A 17,553-nucleotide genomic window follows, 5' to 3' on the forward strand; every position below is an offset into this window, starting at 1 on the left:
GTTTCCGCACCAAGTGGCGTGTTTCTGCTTACCTGCAAGTGCGCGTCGAGTGGTAATTCCTTTCTCCTCCCTCCCCCCACAGGCCACCTCAGTGCGCAGCATCTCAGGGTCCAGTGCCCACCCTGTGCGGGGAACCCAGGCAGCCCCCTCTCCCTCTCCCTCCCCCTGCCGCTGCCGGCCGACCTCTGGTGGTGGCACACTCAGGCCCCCTTTTTGCTCAGCTCCTGCGCCATCTCCACCAGGAGCGCCGCACTCTCGTTTGGTTGCTCGCCGCTTCACAGTGCAACAGGAGAGAGGCCGTGCGAACAGGCTGGCCGACGCCTTGTCTGGCGCTCTTCCTGTCTCCTCTCCCTTGGTCTGGCTGTGTCTCCCCTGTGCTCATTCTCTCTTTACATGCGCCCTCCGCATTACTCCTCTCACTCTCTGTCCCGCGTTCTCCTGTTATGTCCTCACGACTACACCTCACTCCTGCCGCAGTCTCTTGCCTCCAGTACTCACACCCACGCACCACTGCACGGCTCCCTTCCTCTCCCTCGCGAGGTAACACATGGCTGCAGCAGACGGGTACACAGCCCTCCACCACCTCATTTACTCATACAGAAGGCCGCCCACCCGCCGATAGACCGACGTACAGTCGTGTTGCCGCTTCCCTCGTGCGCTTTTCTTTCTCTGTTGCTCTACCCGGCCTGCCCTCCCCCAGTCCCTCCACGGAGCACCCCAATCCTACACACTCCTGTAGGTGTGCCACAGGATTGCGGAGGTAGGCCGCTAAGGCAGAGGAGAGGGCGTGAGCCACTTCTCCGCCCAAGCGCAGCGATGCTCTGTTGCGCTCTCTTTCCTCGTCTTCCTTAGTTGCACCCCTCTGCGTGGAGACTCCATATTCTCTGCACTGCCTGCGCACGTGTCTCTGCACACCCACGTACTTCCGCTCCTTCCCTGTGGCTGCAACTCAACCGCCTCCTCCCCCGTCTTGCGCTGCTCGTTCTCGACCGATCACTTCCACACGTGTGCGGAGGCAAGTGAGTCAGCTTCTCGGGGAGCCTCGCGAACACAACCGCATTCACATCGCCGCTGCAGCCCCTGTCTCTGGGGGGGGGGGCACCTATATGGCTGACACCGCCGCCACTGCGGGTGACCGCCTTCCACCTGTCGTGTCGCCCCTGTGTAACAATGTGCGGCTCTTCTCAGCGCCGGAGGCATGGTCCCCACTGGTCACAGGTAGCAATGGTTCTCTCGCACCCCTGCACGGTGGAGCTGACCAGAGCATGAGAGAGACGCCAGGAAGTGCACCAGCTACCCTCGGCAGAGACTTGCCATCCACAGAGTCTGCAACGCCGGCTTCCGGGCAACATCTCGGGCCTAACCCTATTACCCCCTCGATCGACTCGCTGGACAACTTACCTGGGTTGCCACCTCTCGCCGCCGCTGCGCAACATGGCGGTGGATGTCCGCAGCCAGAATGCCGCTTCCACAACCGAGAGGTGTCAATAGCCGAAGAGGAAGAGCTGCGCGACTTGAGGCTGCTACTGAACGCACAATCGTCGCGCCTGCGGCGCCACTCTTCTGCAGCGACGTTGACTCCCAAAGAGGCACGTGTGCTGTCGGAGAGCCCGACCTTTCTCCTTTCCAGCCCATCCAAGCGACCAGCAGCAACTGCCCCTGCTGCCGTGACGGCGATAGCCATCCAGCAAAAGGCTCGCACTGCGGCCGATGCCAAAAGGGCTGCGCCACCTCGCGAGGGCTGCAGAAGGTGCGCACCAGCTGATTGTGCTACGACGGCCGCGGCGAATCTGCGCGCCTCTATCCCTGTGCCGATCACCGAGCTGTGTATGCAGTCAGTGCGCAGCGGAGCCCTCTACGCGCGCTGTCCCAACGGGGGCTGCCTCGGCGGCGACGACAGCGACTTGATTGGGAAGCCGCACATTAAAGAGGGTTCTCCGGCGCGGTCTCGACTCGACGACAGCGAGGAGGCGTTGCTCACCGCACTGGAAAAGGAGTCGGCAGTGCGCGAAGCCCGGCTGGACCGCCTCAACAGAGATATTCGCAAGAACTTGGCGGAACCGTCGCGGAGCTCAGCTGGCCATATCTACCCCCCGCCGCCCCCAGTCATGGAGGCCACCTCCGACGCAGAGGTTCACGAGCGTGCGATGGCAGCCGAAGACTTCGCGAAGAGCCTAACGCAGCGTCGTCAGCACACAGAGGAGCGTAATCGGCGTCAGCGGCAGAGGGGGCGGCCGCACACATCACGCTCGCCCCTGATGTGCCCAGCGGTGACCACTGACAGCAACACCGCCTTCTCAACCGTAGCTTTTTTGAACGCGCAGTGCGGAGACAGTGCTGACGGTGAGGGCGCTGACGGCGGCGAAGCGGACGCGGTCAACGGCCACAGCATGTCGCACGTGGGCAACAGCGGCCAGCTACGCCCTCCGCGGGCTTCCTGCAATAATCAGGATCCCCGAGAGACAAGCGAGATGTCTATGACGAGTCTGGCGCTGGGTCGCATGTCCATGCGTTCGTGTAGTGCGGCCAAGGTGACGGACAGCGCGCTGGCAATTATGGAGATGCTGGCGAACCGTCCAGATGTCCCGCTTCCGTCCCCGGCGGAGACAGCCAGTGTGCGTCGTGGCGACGTGCTTTCCTCGAAACACATTCTCAAGCGTGACTTGGAGGAGGCACTGCAATCGCGGCAGGGTTCAACTGGCATGATTGCTGGGGCGCCGTTCTTCCGTATTGTGCCGAAGCTGAACATCGCAGGTGTTGCCCAGGCAAACGCGAGTGCGGTGCGCACGATTGTGAATGAGCTGCGCCGCGCGCACGTTGAGGGTCCCATCATCTGGGTGAACCTGCGCGAGGAGCCACTTGTCTACATCAACGATAACTCCTACATTGTCCGCGAGCGCGCCGATCCGCTGAAGCCTATCATCATCCCCAACGTGACTGGGCTAAGCATCGAGTCCGTTGAGCGCAAACTCAAGCAGGAGGTGCTGCAGGAGGCGTACGAGAATGGCGGCAACGTCAGTGTGCACCTTGAGAACCGTGGCGGTAGCATGGAAGACCAATGGGTGTCCGCCAACCGCAGCGAGGTACTGACGCTGGCCGAGGTCTTCCATCGCCTGGAGAAGGAGACGAACCACCAAGTCATGTACTTCCGCCGACCCATCACGCAGAATATTGGGCCGCAGCCAGAGGACTTCGACTTCGTGCTGGATGCGTGCCTCGAGGAGCCGAAGGCGGTGTTCGTTTTCAGTTGCCAGTCCGGTCGCGGCCGCACGAGCTCGATGATGCAGATAGCCAACATCGTCCGCTTCTACCAGCTCTGCGTAAAGGATGTGACGGTTGATCTGCGTGTGCTGCGCGAAAAGGTGAGCGCGCCGTCGTACCGCACGATCCAGAAGCTGGTGTCGCTGTTCCCTGACGGCAAACTACACGAGCGCCGCCTCATGATCCTCATGGAGCTTGCCGACAAGGTGTACTCCATGGCGGATCACATCAACGAGGCCTTCTCTGGCATGGATGGAGCCCCGGAGGTGGCGAAGATGCGACTGCAGGTGTATGCTCTCTTTTTGGTCTTCTCCTACTACTGCGAGCAGCGGTTGTGGAACTACTCGACGCACGCGCCCTTTGCTCAGTGGCTGAACGAGAACCCCGAAATGAAGCTTCTCATCGCCAGTGTGCGGGAGAAGCTCGGTGACCAGCTCCAGCTGGAGCGGGTGGCCTCTCCGTTCGCAAGCGGCCCCGAGGCCGACGCGCTGCGCGCGATCCGCCACCGCCGCGGTAACGTACTGAGCACCGGCCGCATCCTGTGCAGCCTGCCGGTGAGCAACCATTCCCGCTCTGAGGTTATTGCCTTGCGTCAGCTCGCGCCGGGAGTCCCAGTGCTGACGTGTGGCCGTGTTGGAGAAGTGGGGCGCGATCAACTTGTGTGTGACATCCGTGGCACGTTCCCGCACGTGCGCTCCATACACTGGATCAGCTTGCGCGCCGAGCCGATGGTACTGATCAACGACGTGACCTACACGCTCTCCGACTACGATGCTTCCCACGATTCGGCCGAGCACGGCACGACGATGCACGCGTCCGTGCAGGCGATGGAGCAGATCGAGGATCGTCTTCGGCGAGATGTGCTGCTGGAGGCGCAAGACAACGGCGGCTTCATCATCTTACACCGTTTGACGACAGCGGGTGAGCGGGAGGTGCTGCGCGTCAAGGTCGTCTCCGTGCGTACCCCACGCAGCACGATGGAGGAGTTTGTCGAGGCAACGGGCGTCTGCTATACCCGCATTCCGATGCCCTTCTCTGGGCAGCTGCTGGCGAGCGACGTCGACCCCCTCTTCCACTACCTGTCCAAGGTAGACATCAGCCAACACGACGCTATCGTTATCAACGATTCAGCCGGCACGACGCGCACCACCGTGGCACTTAACATCCTGACGCTGTTCCGCGCTAGCCGACTTGGAAACCTGCGCTCGCTACAAACGACTGAGGAGGTGGCGACATTGCTGCGCGCCGGCTCCACGGACCGACTCATCGGAGACGCGCAGGTGGCGGCCAGGGCGGACGTGGCCCCGGAGGAGATCCCGGAGCACCACGTGGAGCTGCTTCTCGCCTCGACCATCTGCCAGATGCTGACAGCCGGCAGCCTCCTTCGCACGGTGGACGCCGTTATCTCGCTTGGCGGCCGTGGTCAGCGCTGGAACATCTTGCATGCGCTTGACTTACTCAAGAAGCGCATTGGGGTGCTCGGTAACAACAAGCCCCAGTGCATCGTGGATGCTCTGCATGGCCTCCGTTGCTACTTGCTTGTGCTACTTTCCTGCCTGTACCTCGATGCGCAGAAGGGGGAGGGCTTCACGATCGGGGAGCTGCTCTTTAGTGACTGGGTCACTGCCCACGCGGAGGTGTCGAACATCATCGAGCACCTCGAGGACCGCGGCGAGGCGGCACTCAAGTACGTGGCGGTCGACAACCTCATGAAGGCCGATCTCTCGCGCCGCTCCGGTAACGTCCTTACGGCCAACTTCTGCCTGAAAGCCGACCACTTCCCGGGCTGCCAGAAGAAGGGACTGCGGCCAGCTTTGTGCGGCGCACCAAATTTCCGTAAGGTCGATTTTGTGAACGTCTACGGCGTCGCCATCCCGACTCTCATGGGCATTCACAATGTGCTCTCACTACTGGGCGCCTCGAGCGAACCCCTGCAGGCGTATCAAGGGCAGAGCAACGACTCGGAGCTGTACCTTGGCTTCGCGGCACCGCGACTCTTCGAACCAGCCTTCAAGCCGGAGGGACTGCAGTGCCCACTGCGCGGCTCTGTGGTGTGGGTGAACTTGCGTGAAGAGCCCATCCTGTATGTTGGCGACCGGCCCTTTGTCTTTCGCGACTTGGCGGCCCCGTACGTGAATGTGGAGCTGACAGGCATCCAGACCGAAAAGGTCGAACTGGTGGAGTACGAGCTGAAGCGTGACGTGCTCATGGAGGCGGCGCAGTACGACGGCAAGTTCCTCGTCCACGACGAGGGCAACCCGGGCGAGCTCGTCGGCGTGTGGGAGCTGGCGAGCGAGGAGACTGTGAAGACGCTGCGCGAGGTCTACGATGAGCTGCTGGTGAAGGAGTTCCGGTGCCAAATGCTTCGGCTGCCGGTAACGGACGAGCAGAGCCCGGAGGTTCGCGACTTCGACCTTCTCGTCGGTGCCCTTCTCCCGCGCATCGCCAAGCACCTGGACCGCCGTGAGACACTCTCGTTCGTTTTCAATTGCCAGATGGGCCGTGGCCGCACCACGACGGGCATGGTCATCTGCTGTCTCCTCATCGGCCTCGTAACCCCGGAGTACTACGACGAGCTGTACAATGCTTACCGCGGCTTCCTCTACGCAGGCGCGGAGTCGGACCTCGGCCGCGGCGAGTACTCCGTCATTGTGCAACTGAAGCGCGTGCTGACGCAGGGCCGCACCGCCAAGCATCAAGTCGACCTCGTACTCGAGGTGTGCTCGAAGATGCAGAACTTGCGCACTGCCATTGAGGCTTTTGCGATCGCCGCCTCGTCGCCGGACACCGTCGAATCGGACCGCGCTCGCGCGCATCATGCTGGTGTGCATTACCTGAAGCGCTACTTCAACCTCATTGTCTTTGCCGCGTATTTGCAGGAGGAGTACGACCGCATGTTGAAGCGCATGCGGCGCTCCTTCACTGACTGGATGTCGACCCACCCGGAGATTTTCACGCTGCTCGACTCGTGCGTTCTCAAGTAATGTTGGGGGCGTTTTAAGGGGTTTTCTTCTTCGTCTGTTAATGCGCGTAGATATTTTCTATCGTGCGGGCTGCTGTGCTCACGAATGCGTTCGCTGCTTGTCCCCATTAGAGGAGGCGATTTGCCCGTCCTGATGTGCTTCTCTCGTTCTCTTTCTGTTGTCTTTCCTGATGTAGGCCAGCCGCTGCTCAACTGAAAGCGCTGCCATTGGTTCCCCCCACTCTCATCTTTTCTCTTCTCCTCTCTTGTCTCGTACTCGATGTATTCTCTTCCTCTCCTTTCTCGGGTTTGCGTCTTCGTGTTTTCTCCGGTGATCGCTGCCGCGACTCTCGTTGTTTTTCTCCCTCTGTCAACGTCTCGCGCTCCTTTTCTCTACGTTGCAACACCCGCCAGCACATGTCATCGTGACGGTGCGGATGCTGTGTCGTGGCGCAGTTGGGGGGAAAGGAAGTAGTAGAGGCCGACGCAGCCGGTAGGAGGCGGTGTGTGAGGTAAAGCTGACTGAGTCGATCCCGGTGGGAGCGAGAAGAGAGGGGAAAACGATTGAAGCAGGGGTGGTTGGCTGGTGCATTACGTATGTAGTGTTCCTCCTGACCTCCATTATCACACCGGCTACCCCCCTTCCCACAGCTCACCTCGCATCTCTCTCTCTCTCTCTTTCCCATGCCGACTTCGTCCATCAATGCGTAGGCCGGCTGTCTCGCTGTCTTCTCTTTCCGCTTCATTGTAGACGCCTTCCTTAAGTCCCGCTTTGTTTCCGCGTTGCGGTTGCTCAAGTGTGGTACTGCTGACATCCTCCACGGCACTTCCTCGTAGAAGCACTGGTGTGTGTGTGTGTGTCTGTTGGTCATTCATTCAGGGTCTAGGCGTCCACACATCCGCATACTCACCCATCAGTCATCCACTGTGGAACCGTTTCCTCTCCCTGCGCCATCACCCTCTCTCTCTGTCCAGCCCTCAAGGTAGAGTTTATCTTCTCGTCGCCACTGTCTGCCATGAACGGCGCCCATTGACGACTTTGCTCATTTCCCTTCACCGCTTCATGCAGCGAACAGTTTGTTGGTGCGCCATGGAGACGACTGCTACTGAAGTTTGAGCGTGCCTTTTCAGCTTACTCTCTCCCCTCTCTCTGCTCCCCACTGGCCGCTCTTCACATCCGTCTACCGCCCTCTCCATCAGGATGCTTGCATGCATACCTCGACAGACTCAAGCACAGACGTACCCACTGGCTTGCAAAACAGCGCAAACGCTGCCATCGAGGCGGTCGATACATTGGTGCGCCTCTCACTCACCCATACGTACCCTTGAACACGAGGTTGTCTGCTGCTGATACTGCTGGTGGTTGTACGATCATCAACGCCCTTCCTCCCCACGCTCACAATGGCGTCAGCAGCCTACTACAAGAAGCAGCAGGCGCAGCAGCATCTCGCCAACAGTGAGGTGCAGTCCATCACGGAAACGTTGGTCGCGGCAGTGGCGCAGTCCCGCACTCGAAGCCCCCTGCGCGCTCTGCTTCAGACACTAGACCGTATGGAGGGAGAGGGGGCGGAGTCGACACCTGCGGCCGCTACTACGGCACCACCTCTCGTCACCCCGTGCCTCATCCTTCTCGCCGGTCTGCCTGGCTGCGGTAAGTCTGTCCAGGCTTCGCACATCGCCGCCTTCCTTGGCGGTGTTCCCTGCGCCGTGCCGTCGTTGGTCCAGGATGCGTTGAACGGTGGCCGGCTTCCCGGTTCGAAGGACGTGTACGTTCCTCAGTCCCTCCAAGTGGAGCTGAGGGCAGCCAAGAAGGCGCTCGCACAGCACGTGGCCTCGCTGCCACCCGATCTCGTGGTGCGACTCATCGTGAATCGCATGCAGTACGAGACTCGTCAGCGCCAAGCTGCGGCTGGCACTGGGTTTACGCCAGGGGAGCAACTTCCCTCGTCGAAGGTGTTCTTCGTACTCGACGGCTATCCCTCTACCATCGCCGAGGCCCTGGCTCTCGAGGCGGCGGCGGGGCAGGAGATTTCGGTAGTGATTACCCTACGCTGCTCCACCGACTGTCTGCAGGCGCGTCACCGCTCTCCTGTCCCTCCTGCTTGCCATGCCTCCCTTAGCATCTTTGAGGAGTACTGGAGCGCGCAGCACAAGCTACGGGTCGTGGACGGCGCACAGAGCATCGCTGCCGTCACACGGCGGGTGCTAGCCGTCCTGCAGGAGGAGTAAAGCAACGGCGCGAGAGAGAAGGGATGCCCGCAGTCCCCCCTCCCCCCTCACTTTCTTTCCTTCCTCGTTTCATGCGACCTCTGTGGACTCCCTCTTCGCCTCCTTCTGCGCATTCTCGCAGTGGCTGTGGTGTTCGCTTTTCTCGTTTGCGTTCGTTTGCCGGGGTCCCTGCTGCGGTTTCGGCACCAAACTCCCCACCCCTACTCACCCCCGCTGCCCGGCCACCGCCGTCGGTTCCCTGGCACCCCGACGCCCTTCCCCCCTCTCTCCTTGTCACGGTCCCATGTAGATGTCTCTCTCCAGTGTCTTTCCAGTTACCCCTTCATGCACACCCGCCAAAGCCACGTTCACTTCTTCGGTGTCGATTTTCTTCCTTTGCGAGTTTCCAATTGCGCACGTTTCCCTCCCTGCCCCACTATCTGATGTATAGTGGCATCGTCTCTGGTCCCTCCCCCCTTCCCCTCCCACACAGGCAGGCCCACCCGTTGGCCCGCGCTGACCTCTTTCATCGCCGCCCGTCTCGTTCCTCACGTACCTCTGCACGCCTGTGAAGGTGCGCGTGCTGTGCTGTGCTTTGTGGGGCGCGCATTGTCGCTGGTAACTGATGTGGCCAGCGCCGCTCAGCTCACGTACGCGCGGCTTCCAGTTGAGCGGCGCACATGCCTGCATGGGTGACAGTCCCCAGCGATGCCGCCTCGCCACGACTGAGGATGTACTCTGCGATGCGACGCCTCACTCTAAAGAAACACCCACAAAGGGCTGTGTGTAAGCCAAACGCGCCGTTATGACATCGGAGGCAGAGGCAGTGCAGGATCGCCACGATGGATTGTGTGCCGCCTTCCTCTGACAGACTGCAGTCTGCCACGACTAGCGCTCTTTGTTCTACAAGGGCGGTGGCGCGCATACACGCCTGCTGCTGCTTCCACGTTTCCTTTGTCGTTTGCCCCCCCCCCCTGTTGCTCGCGGGGCGCCACGTTGACAGCCTCACGCATTTCTTTTAGTGGCGCGCTTTGGGGTTTGGCAGGCCTGTGTTCTGCTCGTGAGTGGGTGCACTCAGAGCGGAGCTGCAGGATCTAGTCGCAGGTGGTAACGCTGGTGTTGGTGGTGCCGAGTGGCTTGGGGCTGCGGAGTCTACTGCGTGCCTGTGGCGCATTCTTCTACTCGTCTCACCGTTTCTATTTCTGCTTTGCGTGTCTCCATGAGCGAGTGGGCGTGCCTAGCGGTGACCAATCCTTCTCGCTGATGCACCGTTCGCTACCAGAGAAGCCCTTCATCACTAACTGCTCACTCCATCACTGTAATCCGTTAGCCTTACGTACGTACATACGTACTCGGGCAAGAAGGACATGGCCGATCTACCATTTCAGTGGGACGATGGCAATTTTATCTCCCCTTTTGAGGCTGCCAGCGAGGCGGATATGGAGGCATTCGCGGAGTGGCTCACTGCGTGCTACCTCAGCTCGATTGTACATAATTCCTCCACTTCTTCTCGTAACCGCGCCGATCAGCTCTGTGCCGTCCCCTGGCCATATGAAATGCGGCTTACAGACCTCGGGTGTGGTGACGCCACAGCGGTGCTTTCTTTGGCTCAGCACCTCCGCAAAAACTGGTGCGATCTGCAAAGCACCACTGACGATGCTCCGCCGCCGGACCACGCGGTCCCGTTGCACATCATTGTGACAGGCATTGATCTGGATGATGCACTTCTGGATACCGCAGCGGCGAATGCGTCTGTCTTCTCTGTCACAGTCGCCTCGCCGTCGTCGTTGCCGGTGTCGATAGAGACACACATTCTTTCTCAGGACCTCCGCACTATAGATGTGGATGTGCACTTTCCCCGCTGTGTGCAGGGCGGCGCCGACTCTTTCTACCCCTCAACCCGCCCTCCCTACGTGCTCTACATGTACCTCCTGCCCGACGCACTCGCTCTGCTGCGGGAGAAGCTGGTAGACATCCTGGAGCGTGGTTGGGTTGTTGCATCGAACCGCTGGCCCATCCCAGGGCTCGAAGCCTCCCTGCAGGCCTGTGCTGGGCACGTGCACATTTACTCCCGCACGGCACCATAGCTCATGATCAATGTGTGTGTGCCAGTGCATGTGTACACCTGTGAGCACGCTGCTCCGCTCACGTCCTTCTCTTGTCGTCTACTCAACGACTCCTTCGCACTGGTTGCCACACCGCGCAGCCCCTCTCACATTTCTCTCGTCATTTTCTTCTTCCCTCGCTTCGGATGGGCTGCGGTAGCAATCGCCGCGAGCGGTACTGCGCGCGAGCAGCCAGTCCTGGATCAGATCGCCGACATACGAAAAGAATGAGGCGCTGTCTCGACCTCGCTGCTTCTCGAGCTTTCACAGTCCCCTAGCCGTGGCGGAATGTTTGCGTTTCTCCAACAGGGCCTTGGCTCCGCCTGTGCTTCTCGTGTGAGCACGAGTCTCGCTTGTCTGTTGCATCACCGCCCCTGTCCTGTTTGCACTGTCCCTTCTCTTGCCACTGACTGCTGTCTCTTCAACCCCTTCTTCATGCGCGCTGCCCATGCGCAGCGGGGCAGAGAAGAAGGCGTGCATGCACGCGCTCTCAAAGTGCCCCCTTCCCAATCCCTCTTACTGCGACAGGAGGACACACACCCGGGCATGCGCACCCACGCCTTTGCCTGTATCGACCCTCCTTCACGGACATAAAAGAGTCGGTTCTCGCTCTCGCTCTCTCACGTTATCTGCACCTTCACAGTGGACAGCCAGCGGAGGTGAACTTTCTTCAATTTGCCAGCAGCCAGCGCTACCAATCACGGGTACCGCTAAGGCAGCTACAGTTCGCGGTGACTGTCTAAAGGGCTATCGTCGTAGAGGGGGATAAGGCAGAGCTGCTTGTGGAGGCGACGGTAGCGTAGGATGGGAAGGTACTCTCTCCGGTAGAGGCGCTGAGTGTCTACAGGAACTTGATGCGTCTATCGCCTAGGGAGGTGGCGGGGACAGCCCCATGCCCTGACAAGTCGTGTGCTCAGACTAGTGCGGCTGCGCTGGGGCAGGAGAGCACACCGCCGGCGTTTACCCCTGGCCGCCCCCCCCTTCCACACTCGGCACTGTCCAACGTAGTCTCGCAGCTCCATAGGCTGCCGTTCTTTTTCTTCTTCACCCCCGACCACCTCGCTGGAGGACTTTACCAGGCGTGTTGAGGAGGACATCCCGCTGGATCCGTCGCCGGACTCCAGCCTCTTGGGCACCCACCTCATAGTGCGCCAGCACCGACGTGATCAGCAGCCCAACCGTCGACTGTATCTTATATGGGCCGCTGGCGAACTGTTGGTGCGCGGCCAACTTCCAGGCGCTGCGTCCCTTGGCCCCGTAGAAGGTGCCCCTAGTGTCGCCAATGGTGGCGGCATCGACGGAGGATCGCACGCTGCAGCTTCGTTCCCAACGCACCCCACCACCAGCGGAGCTCCCTCTCCGCCTTCCGCTGCTGCTGCAGCTGGCGGCGATGACGGTGCCGCTGGAGCGTGTCGTTGCCGACAGTGGTGCGGCGGCGAAAGCAGGCGCATCTGCGCCAGCAGCGTCGGAAAGAGCTCGGCAACATCGTGGACTGGGGAACATTTGGCCTCAGCATGTCGCTCTCTGCCGCCGCCGACCGCACTGGTGTGGAAAGCCTCATGGGCACCTTGGCATCGTCGTCTGGGCCGCAGCGTACGACTGGCCTTGAAGTCACGTTCCTTTCACAGGCGAGTGTCATGCGCAAGGCCTCGTCGCTGCTGTGCGGCCTCTGCTAGCACAACATATTTGGCATAGTCGACCGCTGCGTCGGCATTGCGGAGTCGACACTGTTTGTATGCTGCCAGCTTGTCGAGGACGAGGCTGCCGCCCCCTCGATGTACGACCGGCTTCCCACGTCGCCGTCATCCTCGCATATCGTGTGCGAGTTTAGTTCTCAGCTTGCCTATGTTAGCCCGTTCGTCGAGGGCGAGTTTCTGCTAGACATTGGCCATGCCTTCAACTTGCCCTTCGACTATTTCTTTGTCTGCGCTGCACGGCCCCACAGCTCACTGCGGCTCATCGTGACTGCCTTTACTGAGGGTACCGCCGCGGAGGGGTTGCAGGCGCCCGTCGCGTATGCCTGCGTCTCGCTCTCCATCGCCAGCCCCGGTCGCCCTACAGTCACAGCGCGGATGTGGGCACCCCACAAGGTCGGTGTGGAGTTTCTCCGCACCCCGCTGGTTGGTGGTGCACCAGGGCCGGTGGATGCACGTCAGGCGGGCCCTGCCCCGACACACCACACGGGAATCAACGTGAAGGAGGCCCTCTACGTTGACAGCGTTGGCACACTGCACATCACAGTGAATGTACTCCACACTACACAAGGAGAGAGGCAATCGCTAAGGCATGCAGCAGTGCGTTCTTTCTGCGGCGATAGATGTGGCATCTCCGCCATTCATCCATGTTGCCTGCCGTGTAGAACGAGTTCCTCTGCGCCTGTGCTTGTGGTTGCCCACAGCCTGCCTTGAGCCTGCCGCGTTGTACTCGGTACTGCGGCGCAGACACGCCCAAAGAGCGCAGTATTGATGGACACAACTGCAGGCCAATGGTCAAGAGGGAGGGGGGGCCTCGGTAAGCTTGTGTGCCACTCGCTCCGCACGTTGCGTCTGGTGGGGAGGCAGAGGAGACGTACAAGCTCGACAGATGAATCTCTTAGCATGACTCCCCCCTGTTCCGCTCCTTTCACTTGCGTTGTAACGCACCTGCACGCACCAAACCCTCGAGGAGAGGGGGAGGGGCGAGGCTGACTCACTCACTTTCCCATGCGTCTCATTTTCCTCAACCGACACGTTGCGCCTCTTCTCTGATTCACTTTCCTTCTCTCCTCTCCCCTTCCTTTTCTGTTTTCATCTTTGCGACTGTTGGTGGCTCTGCCGTCTTCGTGATTACCGTGGTGCTGTGGTCATGCCCGCCCACACAAGAGACGCGTCGCACCACTGATCATTTGCCTCTACCCCCCCTCTGCAAGTAGCGAGAGAGTGAGAGAAGGACAACCAGGCACCTGCTGCCGCCGCCGCCACCACTACCACCTCTCTTCTCTCTGCACATTTTCTGCTCTTCCTTCCCCTTAGTGGGCGCACCACGATGCAACCCATTTCCTCTGCTGTTCCAGTAGACACGTACACCGCACCCCGTGCGAACACCTCCTACAAGCGCGCGAATGGCGAGGCGCCCTTCTCTCGTGGCCGCGTCAGCGACAGAGAACTCCCGTACGTGCCAGCGCTGCTGCGCCCGCAGCTACAGTGCTTTTCTGGAGATGACATACATGCGCTAGAGTTGCGGATAGAGTATCAGGCGCGGATTGCCGCGCGCGACCAGCGTATCAACGCCCGTGCCAACCGCGTCTCCACTGAGGCCCACGCTGCAGTGGAGCAGCGCAGCAACGTGCTGCGCCAACGCGCTGCCCGACATGCCAAGGCGGCTGGGGAGGTGCGTGTGAAGAAGATTCAGGAGGATTACCACGCCATGGGCATGCGACACCTGAAGTAGATAATTACTACGTGTGCACAGCCGTACCGAGGCGGCTACACGACGTCCTGCCTCGTACCCCCCTCCCCCCATCGACCCCGTCTATCAGCGCCCAGCCAAGCAGAAAGGCGTGTCGTTATGTGCCGCTGCACATACGCACAGGCGCTTTTGAGGACGCGGTCGACCACCCGATGCGCTGTTGAGCGAGGCGGATCAAAAAAAAAGGCTCACAGAATGCCGAAGTTAGACACCCGAAGCAAATGTGTGAGCACACATCAGTGCAACGGCACACCTTGCGCTGGTGTACGAGTGTGCCGTTGCTGTTGAGAGCTACTAGCGCTTCCGCGGCACACAGAGCGACTGTCTGCTCAGTTTAGTGGGCGCGAGGAGTTTCTTCGGTGTAGCGACGAATCCGCTGTCGCTCAGTCATGGTTTAATCCTAGCGAGTCTCGTGGATCGGTACATCCTCGTCTGCCATCTCCTCTGCATCTCGCGCGTTCTTCTTCCTCTTCCACTTTCTACTCGCATGTGCATATACGAGTCTTTCTCACGGGTTTCTCTTAGGGGACACCCACCCACCCACCCTCACACACACACACACCCCACGTGAAAGCGCTCGCCACTTCCGCGGCTGCGCCATTGTCCCTCAGCAGCGTCCTTCGCCGCGCCTTCGCACGTACTCGTGCCCCCCAAAGCCCCGACCATCTGGGTGCTTTGCAGCGCTAAACCGGGATAGCAGCAGCTTTTCGTTCTGCCCATAGCTTCCCCCCCTCCACATCGTTGTGCGCCCTCAACAGTGTAGTGCTTGTCTCGTTCTCCTTTTCAAAGTATGGATAGCTCCACTATGAATGACCCAGCCAGGATCGACCACTACGATGCGCGCACCTACACCCGGAAGGGTGCGACGCGGCGTGTTGTGGTGCGTGAGAAGCCGCTTTTTAAGTCTCGTATGCAGCGTCTTGTTGACTACCTACGCCCGACCACCCGCCACGGCTTTAACATTGTGGGCGCCTTCGAGCTGAGCAAGGTCATGGCCTGCATCATCTTCCCTGTCTTTATGCTTCTCTACTGGAAGAATAAGGAGAAGGAGTTGCCCGACACCTGGGAGCAGCAGTTTGGTGGCTTGCAGCACCGCCAGTTCAGGGAGGATCAGCTGCCAGAGAAAGAGACGGACTACTTCAGCATCATGGAGAACTTTCAGGAACGCCGCGAGGCTGCACTACAGAAAAAGCGGGAGGCGCTGCAGAACCGAATCGTCTAGAGCCCTGCGCATGGCGGAGCTTGGAATGTTGATTGGCCAGTGCACGTGTGTGTGTGTGCGCGTGTGTGTGCGTATGTGTGCGTGGCTCATGTGCAAGTTCCACTCGGCTGATTCTCTGCCGCCCTGACTCTCTTCGTCTGTTGTTCCCCCCCCTCCCCCCCCGCTTAGCGCCGGGGCTTCGTCACTCCGAACCTTCAGGTTTTCTGGGCACTAGCACAGTTTCATCCTTGGTAGGGACAGAGGGAAAGCCTGTGCAGCGCTATGCCTCTCGTTCCCCTACCCCCTCTCAGACTCGTCTGCATTCTCTGTGCTTGCAGTCGAACATCTCCCGTCATTCTTCGTCGTCTTTGCAGCTGTTCACTCTCCTTTCTCTCTCTCTCTCTCTTCCCTCGTGTGTTCTTCTCTGCCGCTGGCGCTGGCACCCGCGACTGTCCCTCTCGTTCTCTCGGTGTCCGCCTCTACCTCATCTCTCTCCCTTTCATGGCGTAACCTTCCACTCCCTCTCTCAACTTTGCGCAGGTGTCCTCCTTGCTTACCTTTCTTGCTTAAGAGTCCACAGTACGTGTAGAGCCAAGCACGTCAACCGAGGCGCACGGGTGCGTATTTACTGAACTCTCCCTTCGCCACATGCGCCGTCCTCTGCTTGACCCCGCCGCCAGACTCCTTCTTCCCTCTGTCATTTCTGCCCTTAGACCCCCTCGCCGACAGTTTCCCTCCCCCATACACTGCTGCTGCTCTCGTCGCTCATTTACCCCTCGCTATTTCAGGTGCACAGTGCTAGGTACCTCTGGCGCGCATTTCTGTTCGTCGCTCTCGGTGTGAGGCGCAGTCACGTGAATTCCAACCATAGCGTAATTCTTCTTGCTCCCGCCGCTGCTGCGCCCCTCTCAGCAGCCACCACTGCCACTACACCGAGGCAGAGTCCCCACTGCAGGTCTTACAGTACACACGGATATACCTCGTGGCGTGTAGACCGCAACCACTCGCGAGCTGCACGACTGCTCACGGAGTCTTCCTTGCTGTGGACCACGTGAGTGTACGCACAGGCACCCAACCGAGGGGGGCTGGAGATGCCGAAGCGAGGCAGAGGGAACTCAGCCGACGCGTCATACGCCGCTGCGCACAGCGTTGCGGAGATAAGCGACGCAGATAGCTCATCAACGCAGCCGATTAGCGTGGAGGAGATGATGGAGTCTCATCAAGATCTTGTGCTAGAGCAGCAACTGGACGCACTGGAGGTAGACGAGGACTTTCGGGAATCCCTCCGAGCCATGACGCCCAATACGCGCAGAGACGTCCTGAATGACATCATCCGCCACCAGCAACACACCGAGATTGAAGAGAGCATGATGCAAGGTTTCACTGTAGGCGACTTTGGCACCGCAAGGTCGCTCTTCACGTTTGGTGCGGGTATACCTCCTGCTCTCCATCAGGTAGACATGATGGACGGCCCTCGGGAGGATAATGACGCTGACGACTACGTTGACATGATCGGCGATGCTGAGGAGGTGGAGGCAGAGGGCGAAATGCGCGGTTCCCATAGACATGCGGTGGTAGAGGAAAACGAGGAGGCAGAGACGGGGTTCTCAGTTGAGATGCCGCCATTCTTACTCCGCGGCATGCCACTGGTCTCTGGTCGCAACACCGGGGTGCCGCCCGCACAGCACCCCCTCGGGGGTCAGTCGCCGCAGCAAGCAGGGGCGCCGGCGACCGTTCTCGATATTCTTCGGCTCATTGCTGGGCACCACACACCACAGGCTCGCACTCGCAGCGGCGGTAGTGGCCTCCAGCAGCCGGTCCGCGGCTCGGGCCAGCGCACTGCCCTCGAAGAGGGTATGATGAACCTCCACAACCTAATTGGTGTGCTGCAGCAGGCAAACGTGATGCAGTCGATGGGGCTGGACCACGACATCGACGATATGACCTACGAGGAGCTGCTGGAGCTCGAGGAACGCATAGGTAACGTCAGCAAAGGCGTACCACCGGCGTTGCTGGACAGCTGCATGAAGCCGCTTCGAGGCGCGTCGATCGAGGCTGGCACGTGCGCCATCTGCCAAGAGGAGCTCAGCGGGACCTTTTCCACAGCCACGGCCGACGCAGCAACCACTGCTACCTCGCCCAGCAACACGGACAAGGCGTGTGTCAAGCTGCTCAACTGTTCTCATGCATTTCACAAGGTGTGCATCAACCAGTGGCTGACCCAGAGCAAAATGTGTCCTATCTGCAAAGTAGAGGTGCTGCCGAAGCCCGCGTCGTCGTCACCCTCGGCTTCCTCATAGTGAAGAGAGTGTTTTGCTAGTGATAGCGGGAGTAGGGCGGTGGCTTGTACAGGGATGAGGGGAAGTGGA

At 60.1% G+C, this 17,553-nt stretch overlaps 6 protein-coding genes and 1 pseudogene across 6 annotated transcripts, besides 1 other annotated feature; all 7 read left to right on the forward strand.

The window, feature by feature from the left end:
- The first annotated feature begins 81 nt into the window (after nt 1-81).
- Nucleotides 82-209: a repeat region.
- An 897-nt stretch (nt 210-1,106) lies between these two features.
- On the forward strand, nt 1,107-6,245 carry LPMP_231610 (hypothetical protein; the record flags this gene model as incomplete). Its single annotated transcript, XM_010701015.1, has 1 exon — nt 1,107-6,245. The coding sequence occupies one exon, from the start codon at nt 1,107-1,109 to the stop codon at nt 6,243-6,245; it is 5,139 nt and encodes a 1,712-aa protein (XP_010699317.1).
- A 1,379-nt stretch (nt 6,246-7,624) lies between these two features.
- LPMP_231620 (hypothetical protein) lies at nt 7,625-8,452 on the forward strand (the record flags this gene model as incomplete). The annotated part of the gene is made up of 1 exon (XM_010701016.1): nt 7,625-8,452. The coding sequence occupies one exon, from the start codon at nt 7,625-7,627 to the stop codon at nt 8,450-8,452; it is 828 nt and encodes a 275-aa protein (XP_010699318.1).
- Nucleotides 8,453-9,798: 1,346 nt separating this feature from the next.
- Nucleotides 9,799-10,518, forward strand: LPMP_231630 (hypothetical protein; the record flags this gene model as incomplete). The annotated part of the gene is made up of 1 exon (XM_010701017.1): nt 9,799-10,518. One exon carries the CDS (start codon nt 9,799-9,801, stop codon nt 10,516-10,518), a length of 720 nt encoding a protein of 239 aa, XP_010699319.1.
- A 1,026-nt stretch (nt 10,519-11,544) lies between these two features.
- On the forward strand, nt 11,545-12,944 carry LPMP_231640 (annotated as a pseudogene).
- Nucleotides 12,945-13,560: 616 nt separating this feature from the next.
- Nucleotides 13,561-13,965, forward strand: LPMP_231650 (hypothetical protein; the record flags this gene model as incomplete). The annotated part of the gene is made up of 1 exon (XM_010701018.1): nt 13,561-13,965. One exon carries the CDS (start codon nt 13,561-13,563, stop codon nt 13,963-13,965), a length of 405 nt encoding a protein of 134 aa, XP_010699320.1.
- Nucleotides 13,966-14,773: 808 nt separating this feature from the next.
- Nucleotides 14,774-15,205, forward strand: LPMP_231660 (hypothetical protein; the record flags this gene model as incomplete). Its single annotated transcript, XM_010701019.1, has 1 exon — nt 14,774-15,205. The coding sequence occupies one exon, from the start codon at nt 14,774-14,776 to the stop codon at nt 15,203-15,205; it is 432 nt and encodes a 143-aa protein (XP_010699321.1).
- Nucleotides 15,206-16,275: 1,070 nt separating this feature from the next.
- On the forward strand, nt 16,276-17,484 carry LPMP_231670 (hypothetical protein; the record flags this gene model as incomplete). The annotated part of the gene is made up of 1 exon (XM_010701020.1): nt 16,276-17,484. One exon carries the CDS (start codon nt 16,276-16,278, stop codon nt 17,482-17,484), a length of 1,209 nt encoding a protein of 402 aa, XP_010699322.1.
- Between the last annotated feature and the right edge of the window lie 69 nt (nt 17,485-17,553).

This window comes from Leishmania panamensis, assembly GCF_000755165.1.
Source record: "Leishmania panamensis strain MHOM/PA/94/PSC-1 chromosome 23 sequence".
NCBI classification, from domain to species: domain Eukaryota; phylum Euglenozoa; class Kinetoplastea; order Trypanosomatida; family Trypanosomatidae; genus Leishmania; species Leishmania panamensis.